This window comes from Seriola dumerili, unplaced genomic scaffold (assembly GCF_002260705.1).
Source record: "Seriola dumerili isolate Sdu_G_001 unplaced genomic scaffold, Sdu_1.0 BDQW01000052.1, whole genome shotgun sequence".
NCBI lineage: Eukaryota > Metazoa > Chordata > Actinopteri > Carangiformes > Carangidae > Seriola > Seriola dumerili.
In genome coordinates, this window is record NW_019174307.1 from 21,589,372 (window position 1) to 21,607,981 (window position 18,610).

General features: G+C 39.2%; 1 protein-coding gene across 1 annotated transcript in view; it reads left to right on the forward strand.

The window, feature by feature from the left end:
- The first annotated feature begins 3,799 nt into the window (after positions 1-3,799).
- LOC111218042 (ATP-binding cassette sub-family B member 6, mitochondrial-like) overlaps positions 3,800-18,610 on the forward strand; it is a 29,067-nt gene continuing 14,256 nt past the window's right edge. Inside the window, exons 1-14 of the mRNA XM_022740132.1 lie at positions 3,800-3,868; positions 5,782-5,980; positions 8,637-8,729; positions 8,890-8,966; positions 9,467-9,582; positions 9,720-9,841; positions 10,447-10,556; positions 10,824-10,889; positions 11,052-11,177; positions 12,334-12,410; positions 12,750-12,813; positions 15,185-15,270; positions 16,261-16,318; positions 16,709-16,813. Coding sequence (XP_022595853.1) covers positions 3,800-3,868; positions 5,782-5,980; positions 8,637-8,729; positions 8,890-8,966; positions 9,467-9,582; positions 9,720-9,841; positions 10,447-10,556; positions 10,824-10,889; positions 11,052-11,177; positions 12,334-12,410; positions 12,750-12,813; positions 15,185-15,270; positions 16,261-16,318; positions 16,709-16,813 — 1,368 coding nt within the window. The remainder of the gene's footprint in view (positions 3,869-5,781; positions 5,981-8,636; positions 8,730-8,889; positions 8,967-9,466; positions 9,583-9,719; positions 9,842-10,446; positions 10,557-10,823; positions 10,890-11,051; positions 11,178-12,333; positions 12,411-12,749; positions 12,814-15,184; positions 15,271-16,260; positions 16,319-16,708; positions 16,814-18,610) is intronic.

Consider the following 18,610-nt stretch of genomic DNA (forward strand, 5'->3'; position numbering starts at 1 on the left):
TATCATTGGGGAAAATGGCAATGATAAAAAAGATTAAAAACTGTTAGTGTTAAATAGAAATAATGTGTGATTAAAAACTGGTTGAAATAACATTTCATCATATTGAGCTGAGCTTTAAAACTTTACAAGGTAACAACAATTTTCATGTAAAAAACACAAAGTTGTAGTAGTACGCAAAAGTAGTATGTAGTTAAGTAAAGCGCAATGAATGAACAGTGCTGTCACATGTAAAGATCTGCCTTGTTTCAGTTAAAAAAAATAGTTGTAACAAGTAACAAATGTACATTAAACAAATAGAAATAATAATACCTGTTATAATAAAAATAGAAGACAAAAATGGCAGCAGAAATAGCAGCATTAGCAGCATAGTATTGCTATTATTTATTGAATTATTGCATAATTTCGTGGTTATATTACATTTTGTCTGTACTAATTTATATGATAATGTGTCATTCCTTTATTTAATATTTATCACTTTGGGTTTCCATACTTTACTTGGTGCAGAACTGTGGAGCCAACATGGCTGCCACAGAAAACCTTCTATCACTAAACTCTTACTGCCTTCAGTTTATGCTAGAAAAACTGTTTTCACCATGACGATACATCTTTACAATCCTCATCAACACAAAAGTATATACTTTTTTTTTTTATGAGGAAAAACAACACCGAGGATGAAGACCAGACTGTGAGACCCACAACTGAGCCTATCCTTCAAAAACCAATGAATCACGTACTCAGACTTCACGTCATTGGTCCCACATTATCTTTCAAAGAGCCTGAAACCTTCATTTTCTCTTTGTTTACATTTAAACCGAAGAAGTTAAACCTGTGCTATGTGTTATGGTATTTCAGCGAAGCACTCAGGGTCTTTATGAGGTCTAAGGTTTAACCCCGCCTTAAAATACTTCACATATTCAACAATTCACTGGAATATTTAAGCTCTCCTGAGCTCTGTATTTCTGTCTCCGTGTGCAACCTCTGGAGTTATTTTATGATCCAAATCTTTGACTCTCCAATTGTTTTCCAGTCTGCCCCTCTGGATTTAAGCCGGTGCCCAGTTGACAGCTTGTAAATGGAGAATGGACAAATTAAAGTTTGAAAATGCAGTAGCAGTGTACAGAATGTAAATTACTAGCTTTGTCTTAGAGTTTTGGTTTCTCTCAGTTCTTATAACCCGGGTCTGAGGCTGAGTTTTAACTCTCTGAAGAACGGCACTCATCTGTTGTTTGTCTAAACCACATAAGAAAGGATGTTCTAGTCAGTCGGGTACTGAAACAAAACACCAGTAAGTGAGTGAAAAACATGTCTCAAATGATATTGTCATTGTCCAGTCCTCTGGAGGCCCTCTGGTATTCACGTGTGCTCTGTGTTTGTGTTACAGTTGAGTCGGCTAACACGCCTCTTATCCAGGTGTACAACTGCAACCTACACTTACCTTTGAGCTTGGCTCTTGACCGTGGTAAAGTTAGGCGGAAATTCAATCATTTCTTCTGAGTTGAAGGCTCTACAGTCAACTTTAACCAGGTTCAGTAAAACAGGAGGCTCTTTTACTCAGCATTTGCATGTTTTGTGGGGTTTGACTGGACTGGGACAACTAGCCATGACTACTTTGTTGGAAGTGAATCAGTACAACACCAGGGCTAAAGAGATACTCAGAAGTCAAAACATCATCATCTCAGGATGAGCCATCAACATCTGTCTTTATCTGTTTGAATATGTGGATCAAATCCAAAAAAATTGTAGATATTAATGTAAAAATGTAGATGTGAATGCACCCAAGACCCATTACAGTGACAACCAAACCTCCCCCCAGGACACTGTGCACTGAGAGGAGGTTTGGTTGTCAGAATCATCCAGAAACCAGAGAACATTTAACAAGGACAAGAGTTATGAACCTGCATGTCTGGGCAGCTGCAACCAGAGGTCGCCGCTTTATTAAACCTTCTAACAGACGTCTCCCGCTGCAGACAGACCTCCAGTTCTTCTTCTGCAAAGAGTTCAACTTCAGGCGGCGACTGTCCCAGCGTCGATTCAGTCCCAGTCCCACAATGCATCTGTCATGGCTTGGTGAGCCGCGTAGCACCGTGGTGGCTCCACCCTGTTGAATGCTAGTCCGCGCTGTTTCCTGATCGTGTCCATGCTGAGCTTTGTCCATAGAGAAACGTTATGCTGATGGCTTCATGTCGCTGTGTGAAGCAGCACACTTGTGTATAGGCTGCCTCTTCTTACCCCATACAACCTGCTGGTTTGTTACTTTACTAATAAAGAACCTGCTTGTTTGTATTTCTGCCTTTTACTGTCTCATTCTCTGAAACCTTTGAAACCACTGTGTAAGGTTTTCTCTTGTTTTGTGGTGCCATAACATTTTAGATTCTTTGGCTGAATGTTGACATAGAAAGAAAGTTTAACTAGGTCACTTCAATTAATGATTCATTAATTTATTTATTCAATTATCCATTCAACATCTTTTGAAATGAGGAATGTGAGACTTACCACAAACTTTACATTACTTCTTCAGTTAATCCTTATGTATGTTTCAGGGTATTTTCTGAGTTCAGTGAGATTATCAAAATGCTCTGAACATTTTTAAGCTGGAATTAAACTTCAAGCTCAAAGTTGTTTCGGACTGAACAGCTTTGTAGATTTTGTAGACAGTTAAACTAAGAATGAATGTGCTTTCTTTAAATGGCCCAAAGATACAAATGTGACACATGAAGCAGTAGCTGAGAGTCCAGACAGTCGTGGCTATAATAGTCTTTAAAAATATTTAACTGGTAATAATAATGAATATTTAATACCCTATCCCTAATACCCTAGTGAACATAGTGGAGCATTTAGCAGATAGATATTTCCCTCAGGAGTTGGTGCAGACCAAAACCAGAGCTAAAAGCAAATGAATCTTCATCCAATGGACAGAAGCACGACTCCATATCACGATAACATTGCTGTGTATCTGCTAACAAGCTGTATTTGCTAACAAGTTCAACAAATCCGCTTAAAAGTGATAATTTGTTAATGTTGTATTGACCACTGGTTTCTGCCGCCCCCAAGTGACCACAGAGAAAAAAAACTGTCATTGCAGGTTTAAAAAAAAAAAAAAAAAAAGCTGGAAAGTGTCTCCTGGAAATGAATAAAGAATGTGTTTGAGCCAAAATGAATTGGTTTAAAAAGTCAAAACTCATTTTCATGTGTGTGAACTGTAATGATAAAACAAAAGTGATTGTGTCTTCCTTTATGCAGTTTTAACTAATTTTAAACTTATTATAAATTAAATAAATACAAGCAATTCAACTTACTAAGCTGTATGCTAAGCCATAAAAAGGCAGTTTGTAGAATATCAGAGAAATATTATTTCACATATTCATTTTATATTTAAGCCTTAGTTTAGTTTTTCAATCATTTAGTTTACAACTGTTCTCTTACCACATTGTGTTCATCATAGTTTTATTTTATTTTGTTTGTTGTAATGACCCTGTCACACACAGAAACACGCTCTCTCTCTTTTACTCACACACACTGCCCTGCTCCCAGGTCAAAGCAAAATGCTGACCACGGCTACTTTAAACTCAAAGCTCAAAACACAACAGAAATGTGTGTGTGCGTGTATGTGTGTGTGTGTGTATAGTCACTCTGACTGCTTTTGTAAACCATCACAGCAGGTTAAACTCTCAGGCACTAATACAGCCTCAGTTAATGAAATATTTGCCTGTAATCTTGTAATAACCAGGGTCAGTGTGTGGTTTGTGCTGTGGTTGTTCTGCTGCTGAAGAAATGAGTTTTACACCACAGTAAACTGGACATGAATCAGATGGAAGACGTCGGAGTACAGAGTGGACGAGGAGGAAAAGGAGAAGTTGTAAATGTGGAGGTAAGTTATTGATTCCTGGGATTTTCTCACAAACTTTACATTTCAGATGCACAATAATAACTTAGATTCACTTTTTTCACAGTGAACTTTGTATGTTTGAACACAAAAAATACAACATCTCTGTGTCGCTAAAGCCTCTGTGAGTTGACAGGAAAAAACAGTCCTCTCATATGTGCCTTTGATTGGGTTAAATTGTCAGAAGATCACGTTTCATACAGTTTGTAAGTGTTGAATAGAAAATCCACTAATTTTACACAGTAAAGTGTGTTTACACATCTGCGGGTGTACTCCTACTGTTAAAAACATTATGGAAGCATCAGTGTGCTGCTCTTTGTCGGAGCTGGGAAAGTTAGCCGGACATACATTTGCCGAACCAAACCTACAAGTTCTCATTCTTGGCTTCTCTTTTGTAAACATGACATAAAACAACACTTTAGATATAGCAAAAAATGTCACTTTTGTGCGGCTTGTCCAAGGTTTGTTTTCAAGTGTGGAATGGGCTCATAGTTGCCTCTTGTGGCTAATGGGGAAAACCACTACTTCAACAAGTGTGTCCCCCCCAAGAAGAACCAAAGCATCTGTTGTTGCAGCAAATGCCCAAAAACAGCATATTGAAGAGACAAAGCCTTCAAGGCCTTCTCTGCAGGCCGTACCATTTTTGGGAGGTGTAATTTTTAGTTAATAAAATATTACAAATTAGTAATTATAATGTTATTCAAATAATTTATAAGTTATTAAAATTATTTATTTAAAGAAATTTGGTTCGATTTCAGTCACTTTCATAACCATTAACTCAGTGTCCACTCTTGGAAGTGGAACTGCCTGTTTCTTCACGTTAAACAACAAAATTGGATTTTGTGGTGGACGCCCCAGTGTGACGTCATCATAATCGACCAATACGTATTTCTTCGTGCCGTGGGGCACGTGATGCTATCTAGTTGGCATGCCACGAATGGGAACCGAGAAAAATGGCGGTTAATTTTGAAATTGACATTGTGGCTCGGAATCCATTTTCCAGGCGGAGTTTTCAAGATAGAAAATTAATATCTCAAAGGGAGAGACCAAGACATGAGCTTGAAGGGCTCACGCAGGAAGGCAACGGCTTCGCGAGGCGTTTTACCGAAGCTAACTGTGTACGCTAACGGCTGGCTAACGGCAAGTGCCGAGAGTATGAACGGCCTAACAAACACTGACTGCTCGACTAAAATGTTGGTATTTCATACGACAAGATGGCGTTAGCATGATACATGAGGAAAACGTTGGATTTTGGTTACGGAACAAAAGAATTTAAAACCAACAAAATATCAACGTTAGCTGTTGTCAGCCCTATGGCTAACTGACGTTGGCATGACTGACACCTGCGTGCATGCAGGAGTGACAGATGGATTTTGTTTTCAAGTGACCGGTGAGTCCTGCTGTGTAAATTATATACAGGGTTGATTAAGGTTGTTTTTTGCAATACTTGAATTTGCTGTTGTGGTATATGTTTCCTTTCCTTTGTTGTTTGTTGACTAGTTGTTGAGTTATAACGTGGTTTGCATAGCGTCAGCGTGTTGTTGGCGTCAGCTGCCGCGGCGCGTCAGCTGACGCACGTCAAGTGTAGCAATGAGTTGCCATTGATCACTGAAGGAACAGTGGAAGACCCCACGGTCCACTACTATTAAAAGTAATTCAAGTCCAATACAGATTTACACCCAGGGCACACAACATGAAAATACACATAAACAATATAGATGACGATGAAAATAAAAAAAAAACCTGTGAAGTCACCACATATTCATGGGGATAGCACATGCATCCCTTAATGTAACTGTTGTTGAAGTCCAATCAGTGGGATCAGAATTATTTGTGTGAGAGGGTGACGGCAATTATCAGTGCAGTCTTCCTCTTACTTCCTCTCTCTCCATCCTCAGATCCAGCACTCCTCCTCTCCCTCCCCCTCTTCTTTCCCGTCTGCCTGGCGAGGCTTTGGGAGGAAGGTGACATTGCTGCTGCCATACGTCTGGCCCAAAGGCACTACAGCGCTGCAGGGAGTCGTGCTGCTGTGTGTGGGCCTGCTGACAGCAGAGCGGCTGGTCAATGTGCTGGTGCCTGTTTACTCCAAGAACATCGGTAAGCATTAGAAACAGAGGGTACTGCTGTAAATGAAGAGAACCTGATATTTACTGGTTCACATGAATATAGATAGGGAAATTCAGGTATGTGTTGAATTGTTCAAAATCAAAAAATTGGTGATACATAGAAAAACTGAAAACTGAAAAAGATGGAGGCCCATTCCAGAAGAAAAACGTGAGACGGGTGTAAACTAAAATTTGCAATAACTTACTGAATATTAAGGTAAATGCTATTTCGTATGCATCAATATAACTTCTAAGATGTCTGAAACCCATAGATATTTGTCTGTGCAATATTTTATTATCTAAAGAAATCAATAGATAAAGCAACAAAACAGCAACTAAAACAAAGCTGTTACTGTCAGACTCCTGCTGCATTATGCTCGTAAAACTCTAGATGGTAGTGTGCTCAAATTTTTAAAAGTGTGGTCAAACTTGTCTCCATGTGGTTTTCCTTGTTTTCTTCCTTCATTTGCATCCTAATTAACAGTGTAAGTTCTGCCAGAGCTTGATGAAAGTTTGTCTACATCCAGAATTTGTTGTGTTTTAATTGAATACATTTTCACAATTTAATGCAAACCCCACTGCTTTGGTTGTGATTAATTGGAAAGTTTTTCTTGTTTTTGACCCCTCATCCATCAGTTTATTTGTGTTTGTGTGGCCAACACACTTAAAAATAATGGGGAGACTGTCATAAAAATGTTGTGCACACTAACACTCCCACAATGAAGAAATCTGTCTGTCATGGTGTCTTTAACCGTAACTGCTCTTTTGCAGCTTCTGTGTCTTGATTGAAACCTGATTTGACCTCAGCTGAAAAGTTTCAAATTGAAGATTATTGTCACAAACATAAAGCAGGGTAAATGCAATATAAGGCTTGTGGCTTGACAACCTCCATAAATATAAATTTATGATAAAAATGAGCTTATAAAATATATAGGGCAAACAAAAATAAAATAGCAACTGGAGTATTAATTAAGAGGATGCTTTTCAACAATTATGGTCTGTCTATGAAAAACATGCCTGTGGTGGAGACGTGGGAACAGCCACTGTAAAGCTCTACTTGAAAGCAACACATTAGCCTCAGACAGCTAGAATAAGTACAAATGCGGAAAAAGTCTAATGTACAAAAAGGAAATGTATGGAGCAGATAAAAGATATAAAGAAATATTTTCTTGGCCACAGATCTGACAAAAGGGTTATTTCAAGGATGTCAGTCAAACTGAGGTACTGAATAGATGCCAGAAATGCATCGTACATCAGCATAAAGTGCAGGCTGGTTTTCTCATTTGTTATAACACATGTTAGCTATGTGGGCTGGTATCTAAGGTCTGGTTTGAAGGAGCAACCAACCTTCATTTTCGTATACGAAGGATGAGTTTTGGCACACAACAGGAGGGTGTGTCATCATTTGCCAAGGTCTTTTGTCCGCTATTTTGTACGCAGGACTGCATCCACCACAAGGCAACGACCCAGAAGCCTCCACTTCAGAGGAAGTCAGCGTTCAGTTTGTCTTCAGCTACTTTTCCTTTGAGAAAACTGCCCGTTTGGCTTTTGGAGCTACATGAAAGTATAAGCCAATGCTGCGAGAATGAGGCCGAGTGCTGCTTTGTGTGATGAGGAAGGCGTGGAAGAGGTTTCAGGGGGGGGGCGGGTTGCTGTTGATGTGTATGTGTGTGTGTGAGTATGTGTGTACGTGTGTGTATGTGTGTGCAGAGGGTTTTCTGGGAGGTCACCCCTCCTGCCAGTCATGCTTAGCCAGCATTAGCGGCCTTTTTCGTGGAGTTAACACACCGGTACAACAGACGTTTTGTCTCCGGGTCCGACCCCGCCTCCCACCCTCCGACTCCAGGACCCAATGCCAAAGAGTTGAAAATACCCCCTGCTGAAAACACACACTGGAAAGTTAAAGAGTGTAGAATACACACATTTCTTCATTCATTTCTCTCAATCTTTTTATCTCATTTTCTCCCTTCTATTCTCCATGAGTCTCTCTCTCTGTCTGGATCTTCTGTTTTTCATCTTCCTCCCCTCCTCCCTTTATCTCTGTCTGTTTTTTTTTTTGCATTTCAACCTGATTCCCAGCACTTGTACAAAATGGTAATGAATGTGAATGAGAATGTGTCTGTGTGGCAGAAAGGGGAGTGTGTGTGAATGTTTTCACGACTGTGTCTGGATGTTTGGTTGGTTTCCACTGCGAGGACAAGATCATAGACCTTGATTAATAAAATGTTGTGGATTTAAAGTATAATAGATATTTATATAATAACAGTGAATCAAATGACCATGTGATAAAGGTGTTGCTCGTAGAGATGAACCTATGGAGAGTGATCGCCTGAATCTGCAGCTCCCCTCGGCTTTACAGAGCTTTGTAGAGAGTTTCAGCTCATTGTTTAGCTGTTTGCCTGCAACTTTACTGTTCTAAAAAGCCACTGCACACTAGCTGCTCAGCACATAACAGCAGACAGACACAGTTATAGACTAGCTGCTGAACACAGTGGAGCTTTTAGCAGCTAAAGGGCCAAACATTTCCCTCCAGTAGAGACCAAAATAAGAGCTAAAAGAGTGAATTTTGGACTTTCAATCATCAAGTGTAACAAACAGGACTTCAAATCAATGATAATGTTGTTCTGTGTGTTTGTGTGTGTGTACAGTGAATGAGCTTTCTACAGGAGGTGGCTGGACTTCGCTGATTGCCACAGTCTGCGTCTACACACTGCTGAAGTTCCTTCAAGGAGGAGGGGCAGGTGCACAAGTGTGTGTTCATATATAGAGACAGATGTGTATGTGTGTGTGTGTGTGTGTGTACAAAATAAAAGGTGTTTAATATCACCAAACAGAAGCTCCTGTCTGTGTGGTTTAGAGTGAATATGAGCATGAAGTTCTTTGGCGTCTCTCTTCTTGTAGGTACATCTGGTTTCATCAGCAACCTTCGTCAGTTTCTGTGGATCAGAGTTCAGCAGTTCACCAGCAGAGGCGTTCAGGTACCGCTCAGACCTCCTCCTCTTTTATTTCTTCTTCTGTACGTTTCCTGTGTTGTTGCTGTCATTTCACTTTTAATGTCTAAATTTAATGTCTATTTCCCGCTGTTTGGGCTCAATTACATTAGATTATTCTGGTTTATTACAATCTTGGTCTTATGTTAATAGTTTTGGACATAATAACAACACTCACCAAAGTAATTGCTGAGAACTGGGAAGACAGAAACCTCACCTATAATAAAGTCTCACGGGGTGAGAAAGCAGATCGTAGATGTTAATCCATCCAAATGTTTACTAGTTTTCTCTTCTATAATCAGAGTGACAGAATTATAATTGGATTGTTAATGCACTCACTGTGAAGACTATGGATCCGGGAGATAATAAAATCCTCTCAGATCCAGCTGTCTTACATTGGACATGGTCTAAGTGAGATATGCTTGTATTCAATGTACATAGTTGCATAACTGGAAGTTTCTCTCTGTCCCTTTCCCTCCACACTTTAGGTGCGTTTGTTTTCCCACCTGCATGGTTTGTCTCTGCGCTGGCACCTGGAGAGACGCACCGGAGACGTGCTGAGGAGCGTCGACCGAGGCACCTCCTCCATCAACAACCTGCTGAGGTAGGACAGGAGGAGGCTGACAGATGGAGACATTTGGCCTCCACACAAATGACCAGGGTTCAATAACCAGAACAGGACATGATTTAGCGGGCATGTACATGTAGCGGGTGAGTAATGACCTGTGTTTTTGTTTTTAGCTACATCCTGTTCAGTATCCTCCCTACCATCTGTGACATCATCATTGCCATCATCTACTTCGTCTCCTACTTCAGTGTCTGGTTTGGACTCATAGTCTTCACCTGCATGGTGCTCTACCTCAGTGAGTGAGTGTGTGTGTGTGTGTGTGTGTGTGTGTGTGTGTGTGTGCGTGTGTGTGTTTTCTTCAATTTTACTTACTTCTTTTATCCCTTTGTGGTAATCAGGACACATTATCTTGAGATAACAAGCTTCTGTGTTCATCATCTATCCAAGTTGTTTTCATCATAACAGCAACAGAGGAAAAAAAGACAGGAGAATGGCAGCAGGCTTTACCAGGACAATAACTGTTTTCTATATTAGAAAATGCAAAAAAAAGATAAATACCAAACCTTTATCTCTATGAATATGAACACAACAAAAAACAGTGTATTAAAAGCAAACTAAATATTTTTATTAAGTCATGGCCTCAGGCACCCACAGCTGCTCCCAGCTTCTGTAGGACATTAGATTTACAATAAACAGGTGTTGAATAGAGACGTTACAATCAAATCCAGGAGCTATTTGATTTGATTATTTCAGCAAAGCTTCATGAATCCTCACTTTCCTAACTGACAACCCAAGAATCAACTACATTTGGTTAATTGTCTTTTATAAAAAATGAGTGATACATCAGTTTTCGCTTCTATTGATTAAGCTTGAAAATCAGACTGTGCTCTGTCTCTGCAGCCTGCACCATCCTGATCACAGAGTGGAGAACCAAATACAGGAGAGAGATGAACAATCAGGACAACAACGCCAAGTCCAGGGCTGTAGACTCGCTGCTCAACTTTGAGACGGTAGATAACATCACTGCACTCCTTGTTTATTTTATTTAGCTGGACACTAGAAAACCCGCTGCTGCTCTGGGCAGGTGTGTCCAGGTGAGATCGGTTGTACTATTGGAAACACCCAGCTGTGATGTAGCACCGGTGGAGATGCCAGATGTTTATCCACACTTACATGATAGTCTGAAATGTTTGTAGATATCTCAGTTTCACATCATTTCAGGAAGTTCACGTGATTTCACAGCATGTTCACCCACTGGATTTGATTTATTTTCACAGGTAAAATATTACAATGCTGAGGATTATGAGGTCCGCTGCTTTGAGGAAGCCATTCTGAAATATCAAGTAAGACCAGCCGACAGTAGACAGACAACTAATACTTGTTTGTCATAAGAAACCCAACATTTTTTGCTTAAGAAAAATCAAATCAATTATCAATTTTTCTAACACACTTTTTATTCATGTTTCCTATTTTTAATAAAACATGCTGGTCGTGTTTTTTTATAGCAGTGTGAGTGGAAGAGCTCAGCATCACTCGCTCTGCTGAATCAAACCCAGAACATCATCATAGGATCAGGACTGCTGGTTGGATCTCTGCTCTGTGCCTACCTGGTCTCTGTAGGACAATTCCAGGTAAGTGTATAAAAACTGTAGAATCCAATATTGAAATCATAAGACGTTGCAGTTTAATGACTGTTGCCTCCACATATGGCAGGAACACAAAAATAAGACTGATACTTGGATGTGCACACTGCAGATTTCAACTCAGATGTTGGCACCATTTCTGTTTTTGGTGTTTCCTAAAGTTTGCACCGGGTTATTTTGTTGGTTAAAAGTATCAGGATGGAATGGATTACAGAGGATTTTAAAACTTGACTGTGCTATGCCACAACCCATTTTAAACTAAATCTATGTAATGATGTCAGTGATTGTCTCTGTGTGCTCTTTTGTTATGTCTAACCATGGTTGTTTTTCTTTCTCTCTACTGTACTCAACAATCTCACAAAAGATCTTCACCCCAATGTGATAATCTGATTAAATGAAGGTTACACATCAGATGACACAAAACAGTGATGTAATGGATCAGTGAACCATTGTACCAGAGGAAGATGTTACAGCTTAGATAGTGAACTTCACTTATATGGATTTCACTTGGACATGACTTTAGTAACTCAGATAACCACAATGACTCAGACGTGACGTCTGTGACTCGACTCGACTGTGACGACTTTGATGTAACCCGAATGGCTCCTGTACAACCTTCGTCACTTGAACATGACCTCTGTGATGCTGCTGTTTGCATGACCACAATAACGCAGTCTTGACAGTGATGTGGAGAGGCAACTCAACCATGATCTCTACAGCAGACATTGTGTTGGGAACAAGGCTAAGACTTGACCTCTGTGACTCAGATATGGTGGCATGGGTGACTTTAGTTATGACCTCAGAAACGCAGACCTCAGTGATCATGATGACTCGACTTGTAGTGGCTTGGACATGACTTACTTCACTGATTTGTTCGAATTGACTGTCTTTTAGCTTGTTTGCTAACACTTTCTCCACAAAAAATTTTATAAAACGATAATATAGTGAGTCAGTTTTATGTTGTCTGCTGGTTCAGCTGCCCCCGAAATGGTCAAAACAGTGTATGAGAGTCTTCCCTCTGAGAGACTAATTAATATAGCTGACTTACAGTAACCTTTGCTTATTAGAGGATCAGTAATATTCTGTGGATAAATCTGCAGGTTGCTTCATGTTTAGTAGCTGTACGCGTTTCCCTCTCCCTCAGGTTGGAGATTATGTTCTGTTTGGAACCTACATCATCCAGCTGTACACCCCTCTGAACTGGTTTGGTACCTACTACAGGTGAGATGAGCACAAAGGACAGGAGGCAAATCACCCACTCTGTTATACAATGCAAACAAAGATCTGTTGTATGTTTATGTGTCTGATCTGACATGGCATTTGCTTGTTTATAACTAGACCTTAACCTTCAACACAGGGAGAAAACACTCTGAAATAGTTAATCAGTGTGTTGATGTGACTGTTATTACTGATGGCAGTAAAGTTTATATATAATTGCAGTATATTAATCTGAAATAAAGATGAGTTAATACTACTGCTCCTAATACCACTTCTCTTCTACTTCTTATTGTACTGTTGCTGCATCTAATGACACGGATGGGGCATCGTGTGTGTCTGCAGGCTGATTCAAAGTGCATTTGTTGACATGGAGAACATGTTGGCACTGTTGACGGAGCAGCAAGAGGTGAGTCACAGAAAAGAGTCAGCCTCTGTGTAGAGTGTATCAGGTGTATAGTTTTTAATGTAGTTTAATTCATATTGGTCCAAGTTAATGCTAACATGGTCCGCGGTCAGTGTTAACGAAATCAATAACTTATTCCCTGGAGCGTAACTGGTGTACTTGACTTTGATATTGATATCTATAATTGATATTTTTATAACGACGATGTATTTACGACAATGTGAAAACACTGTGAGAGGGGTGTCTTGAAGTGATGAATCTACGGATCTGTCCACTACCTGCTCAGCAGCAAACAGCAGACAGACTCGGTGAGAGAGCAGCTGGTGAACATAGTGAAGCATTTAGCAGCTAAAGAGCCAATTATTTCCCTCAGGTTGGTAGAAACCAAAGACAGAGCCAAAAGAGAGGGAATATTGTGGCCAGAAACACGACTCCAGATGAACACAAATGCTGGCTGGATGTGTAAATTCACAACTGTTTGGCTTATTTACACAGCTCCTAACTTGTTTACACTGCCCACAAGTGGCAGGTTTAACTTTGTTAAAAACTTTGTTACCGTTGGATCATATGACTGTGTAATGACAAAAAGGTGTCACCTGAAGTGATGAACCGACAGTAAAAAGGCTCTGATAAGTTTCATGTGTCTATAACTTGTTTCTCATGTTGTTGATTGTGATTGGATTTGCTCAGGTGAGCTACAGTGTGTGTTTAATGCCTGACTACAGACCATACTTCCTTTGGAATAGTAACGATAAAGTAAGAATCAGATAATGCTGATAATGTAATAAAAGGTTTTTAATTTCTTTTAGATTTAGTAAATATTTATTATATAGCTTGGTTAATCATTATATTATATATATAGATATATATATATATATATATATATATATATATATTATTTAATATATATTCTTAGCATGAAGTGTAACAAATTGCAGGCTCAGGTAGAGTCAGGTATTTAGGTCTGTCTTTTCTAACTTTGAGCAAAAGTTTATGATTAATACAAAATAAGTATAAATTGAAAAATGAATTATAATTACATAAGTGGATAGAGAAGCTAAAATCAGTGAACAGTGTTCAGAGTCACTGTCAGTCTGCTTGGAAACAGAAACTCACAGTCAGAGGTCAGCGGATTAGGAGGTCAACAAGTGTTTGTGTGTGACTGTGTATCTGTGCGCATGCACATACTAAAACACAGAGTCTGTCTGTATGTCTGTGTGTGTATGTCCGTTTTTGTGTGTGTGTATATGTGTGTGTTTCGGTGGGAAAAGGCGTCCTCCGGCTGCCTCACTAAAGGCTCCTACATTCACAGGCCCTTGATATGGTAAACAGCCACATGAATGTAGACAAAAGCATTAGAGCACCTTAAAAACACAGCGGCCCTTTTCTTTGGCTTGGGAAGCTGCAGGCGAGGGGAGTCAGGGAGGAGGAGGGAGGTCAGGAAGGAGAGGGGGACTGCAAAAGCTGATGGTGATAAATCAACAAACTGCAATCAAACTTTAAGTCCCCCTGTTTGGCATTTATAAGCACAATGTAAATAAATGTAATAATATAGGGCTGAGCAGATATTGTGTGTTTATTAATGTATTTGTCAACAACTATAACTCCGCCTCTGAAAAACCCATCTGTCTAAACAGATAATGAATAACAATATAGTTATAATTGACCACTTTCCCATTCAAGTGAATGAAAATGTGGTTTTAATTGTTGACAAATACTGTACATTAATAAAATGTCTTATATCTGCATTATAGTGTTTTATAAACCATTTATTTGTGTATCTTTGTGTATCCCTTTTATTTTTTCTCCATTACCACCACCTCCTCTCTCCCTGTCTCTCCTTTGATACACTCCTCTCTCTGACTCATCCCCTCTTTTCTAACATCTTGTTCTCACCCTGCTCAGTTCTTTTCTTTCAGTCCAATCAAATAAACAAATAGCCTTTTTAATTCTTTCAATATCAGGAATACAAATTCCGAAGAATATTTTTTCTGTTGAACCTGACAGTTAATTCTTCCCTGAATTGGCAGTTGAAGTTTTTCGACCCTATCACGTGGTCTTCATCAGCAGATGGGCTTTGCTCAGTTGTCATGGAACTGTAGCTCTTAAAACTTTCCATCAGTCAGTCTGAGCTCTTTCGCTGTTTCCAGCTTTGACTCCAACACGAAGGAGAAGTTACAAAAGTGAACGGAATAATTGAAGTAGAAACATTTATAATTCTGTGGCAACTGAGGAAATGTCATCTGCTGATTAATAACTGTGTGATATGATTGAAATAAGCAAGTAGGTGAATCTTGAGTTGAGTTTTCTTAGTATCTCTGTTTTGGGCAACAAATTAAGAAATGTATAATAATTAACCTTCTCCTCATCACAGGTTCAGGATGCTGAGGATGCACAGGACTTGCAGCTCACAGCAGGTCAGGTGGAGTTTGACAGAGTCTGTTTCAGCTACGTACCTGGGTGTGTAGCCAACAACTAATCTGTTTATAGCTGAAATCCATCTTTCTATAATTTGATCAGATTTGAATCAATTGTATATATAAACTGTATAAAAACAGAGACTGTTGTTGTTAAATAATGTGTCTCTAAGAATCAAATGCAGCCTGAAGCTGGTATAGCTGGTGCAGCATACAAAAAGTATCTGACTATGACTCTGCAGACTACTGTTTACATCCCGTTGCCTACCAACAGTCTGTTTGTTTTAACCATAAACACAACTTTCCCTAAACTAAACCAAATGATTTTATTTGGGTAAACCTAACTTCATGTTAACCACAGAGGTGGTAGATCATTAAATTAGTCATTTTATAGTGGTTATATGCATTATGGAAGCCAATGGCAAACAATCTGTTTGGTCTTACAGGTTGGAGGACTTGCTGAAAATATAAGAATAACATGAGAATGTTTACAGAAAGGAGAAGCCAAGACATTTACAATGAACCTTTCCTAAAATATTAAATACAATATGAAGAAACGTATGATACGTGATGTTCAGTTAGCTGTGTGAAAGTAAAAATAATTGGGAAACATGTTCAGTAACAATGATATCATTTAAAATTCTAATGGGTATTCTAGGGGCTTTTATTTTTACATACAAGAAGCAGCACAGCTGGTGACCATCACCTGCTGTCTGTAGGACGACAGACACTCTAAAAAACATGTTGACTTTTATTAATTGGAAGTCTTGGCTGACCTCCTGTGTGCGCTGGCATTTATCTTAAAGTCTGAGCCAGAAGGACTGGCCAGGGAAGAGTAGTGTTGGTCCATTGCACTAGAATGAACCTAACGTTTATTTCTCAATTGTTCTTGGTCTCTTTTGATTTTTCTCAAATCCACAAACTTTCAGGAATCGCAGTCAGAAGAATCTCTGGCACCAATAGGGTTGGAATGAAGTTTGTTTTGATCCTGACTGTTGTTGTTTTCTACATGTGTGTGTGTTTGTGTGTGCAGCACTGAGGTTCTCAGAGATGTGACTTTCACAGTGGAGGCAGGACAAACAGTCGCCCTGGTACGTTGTCTTCTGTTTGCACCCACATTCATATTGTTCTTTCAAGTGGTATTTAATGGACCACTTCTACCAAATAAAAACAAATTACAGTATTTTGTTTCTGTATCTTTTTTTTTTTTTTTTTTTGCTTTATTTGAGATATCTGTCTCTGAATTTTTTTCAGTTTCATTGCAAATACTTTTTATTAAAGGAACAGTCTGTGGTGGATGAAGCATTCAGATTGTTTACTTAATAAAAGTACCAAGTACCACCATGTGTTTAATGATAAATCTTAATCTGGAATGTAAATATAGCTTTAAAAGAAAGGTTATATATTATTTGTATGCTTTTGAAAGATAGTAGTGTAAAGTAGCAGAAAATGGAAATACTCAAGTAAAGTTGTGTGTGCAGGTTGGTCCATCTGGATCAGGGAAAAGCTCCATCCTGCGTCTCTTGTTCAGATTCTACGACCCTCAGTGTGGCTGCATCCGCATAGACGGGCAGGACATCTCCCAGGTACACACACACCCACGCATTCACACGCACGCATGCATGCGCGCACACACACACACACACACACACACACACACACACATTATATATACAGTATATATTTCCATCCACATTCAGTTCAGTTCACTTCAAATCAAGCAGTTTTGAGGACCATACTTTGGCTTGTTTAAGCTCACTAACTACAAGTTTTCACAAGTTTTTAGATTTATTTGTGTCCTTCCAAACAACCAATACAATACAGAACATTTGTGAAAATATGAACATGTACACAACATTTGCATGGACATCTCAAGAGTCAGCAGGTGACCAGCATACTGTAGACACAAAGTACTTAAAGTGACTGGCAGCTGTTGACAGGAGCTTTTCAAAATAGTTCTCAATCGCATGTTTGGTTTGCTACTGCAGCAGGATGTAGGGCAGAGGTGTTTCTCTAGAGGTGAAACATCCGACAATATAAAGCGACTCTGCTCAAAATCTTCTTCCAAGTCCTCCGTCTTCAAGTACAACCTATATTATTGACAACCTTCATGGCATCTGGGACAAATCTTGATGGGTTGATTGTCTGGGACGGGCAAAACTGTGGTAAAAAATTCGTAATCTATGCTATATACTTAAAGGAATAGTTCACCACTTTGGGAATTATATTAACCCTTTGTTACAGAACGTTAGATGGATTACACAGATGAGAGGCTGTGTTCAAAATCACTTCTTGTTCACTCATTTACTTTACTTACTCCTCATATGAGATAGTTTACTCAGTAGTGAGCAGTAAATTGAGAGCACTATAAGGTGGATAAATTTACACACTCAGAACAGTGAATAAGAATATTTCGCTCTTCTCAATATCTCTGTCTTGCTTTTTATTTCTATCTCTCACTCTTTCATTGCTGTTTCAAGCCTCTGCTTCATGCACTTTGACTTCCACTTTCCCTCTCACTCCACTTTCTCTCACATGCACACACACATACGTGCACACAGCTGGGCTGAGTGTGTGAGCTCCAGTCACACTGTGAATAAATCATAGTAAAAGGTTCCTGAATAATGCAGCAACGGGTCCAGACACCAGATGTGTGTGTGTGTGCGTGTGTGCGCGTGTGTGTGTGTGTGTGTGTGTGTAAAGATAGCTCATTTATTGTACTTGAAGTAACTCTGTTTATGATTTGCCAAAAGTCTCAATAAAAACCAAACAGCACTAACACTCTCTCACACACACACACGTACACATGTTTTCGCACAGCAAACATACTTGTTCAAATGAAGAGGCTGGTGATGATTATGAGGTTGCTTATTTGTAATTACACAGCAGGAGGGACGTTTAATCAAGACACACATACACATGTGGTATTCTTTTAAAGTCGATTCGGACTGTTGATCAATCTGAGGAGGAGGTAAGGAAAGAAGTGGTAAAACTCTTCATTCAGTCTGTTGTTGTGCTAGGCAGCATCAGGGACGGCCCTTTTCTGGAAGCCACAATGAAACGCACAAAACTTTGTTCATTTACCAGCTCTCATAGTTGTATTTTTTTGCCATTAAATTGTATTGTACTGTAATTGAGTATCATATTAACTTACTAAACTTTGAAAAAATTGCTTGTCATGCTTCAACATACTGATCTTGTCAATGGTAAATAGTAAATGCCCTCTCAGTAAAGGTCATATGAAGGCAAACCTGCCTGATGATGATAGAAAAAACCTCTTCATGGCATTTACAGCACAGTACATAGGCGTAGCCCTGCTAATAACAAATAGATCCATGAAGTGTGTGGCACCGACTTTTAATAGCCTCATGATATATTACATG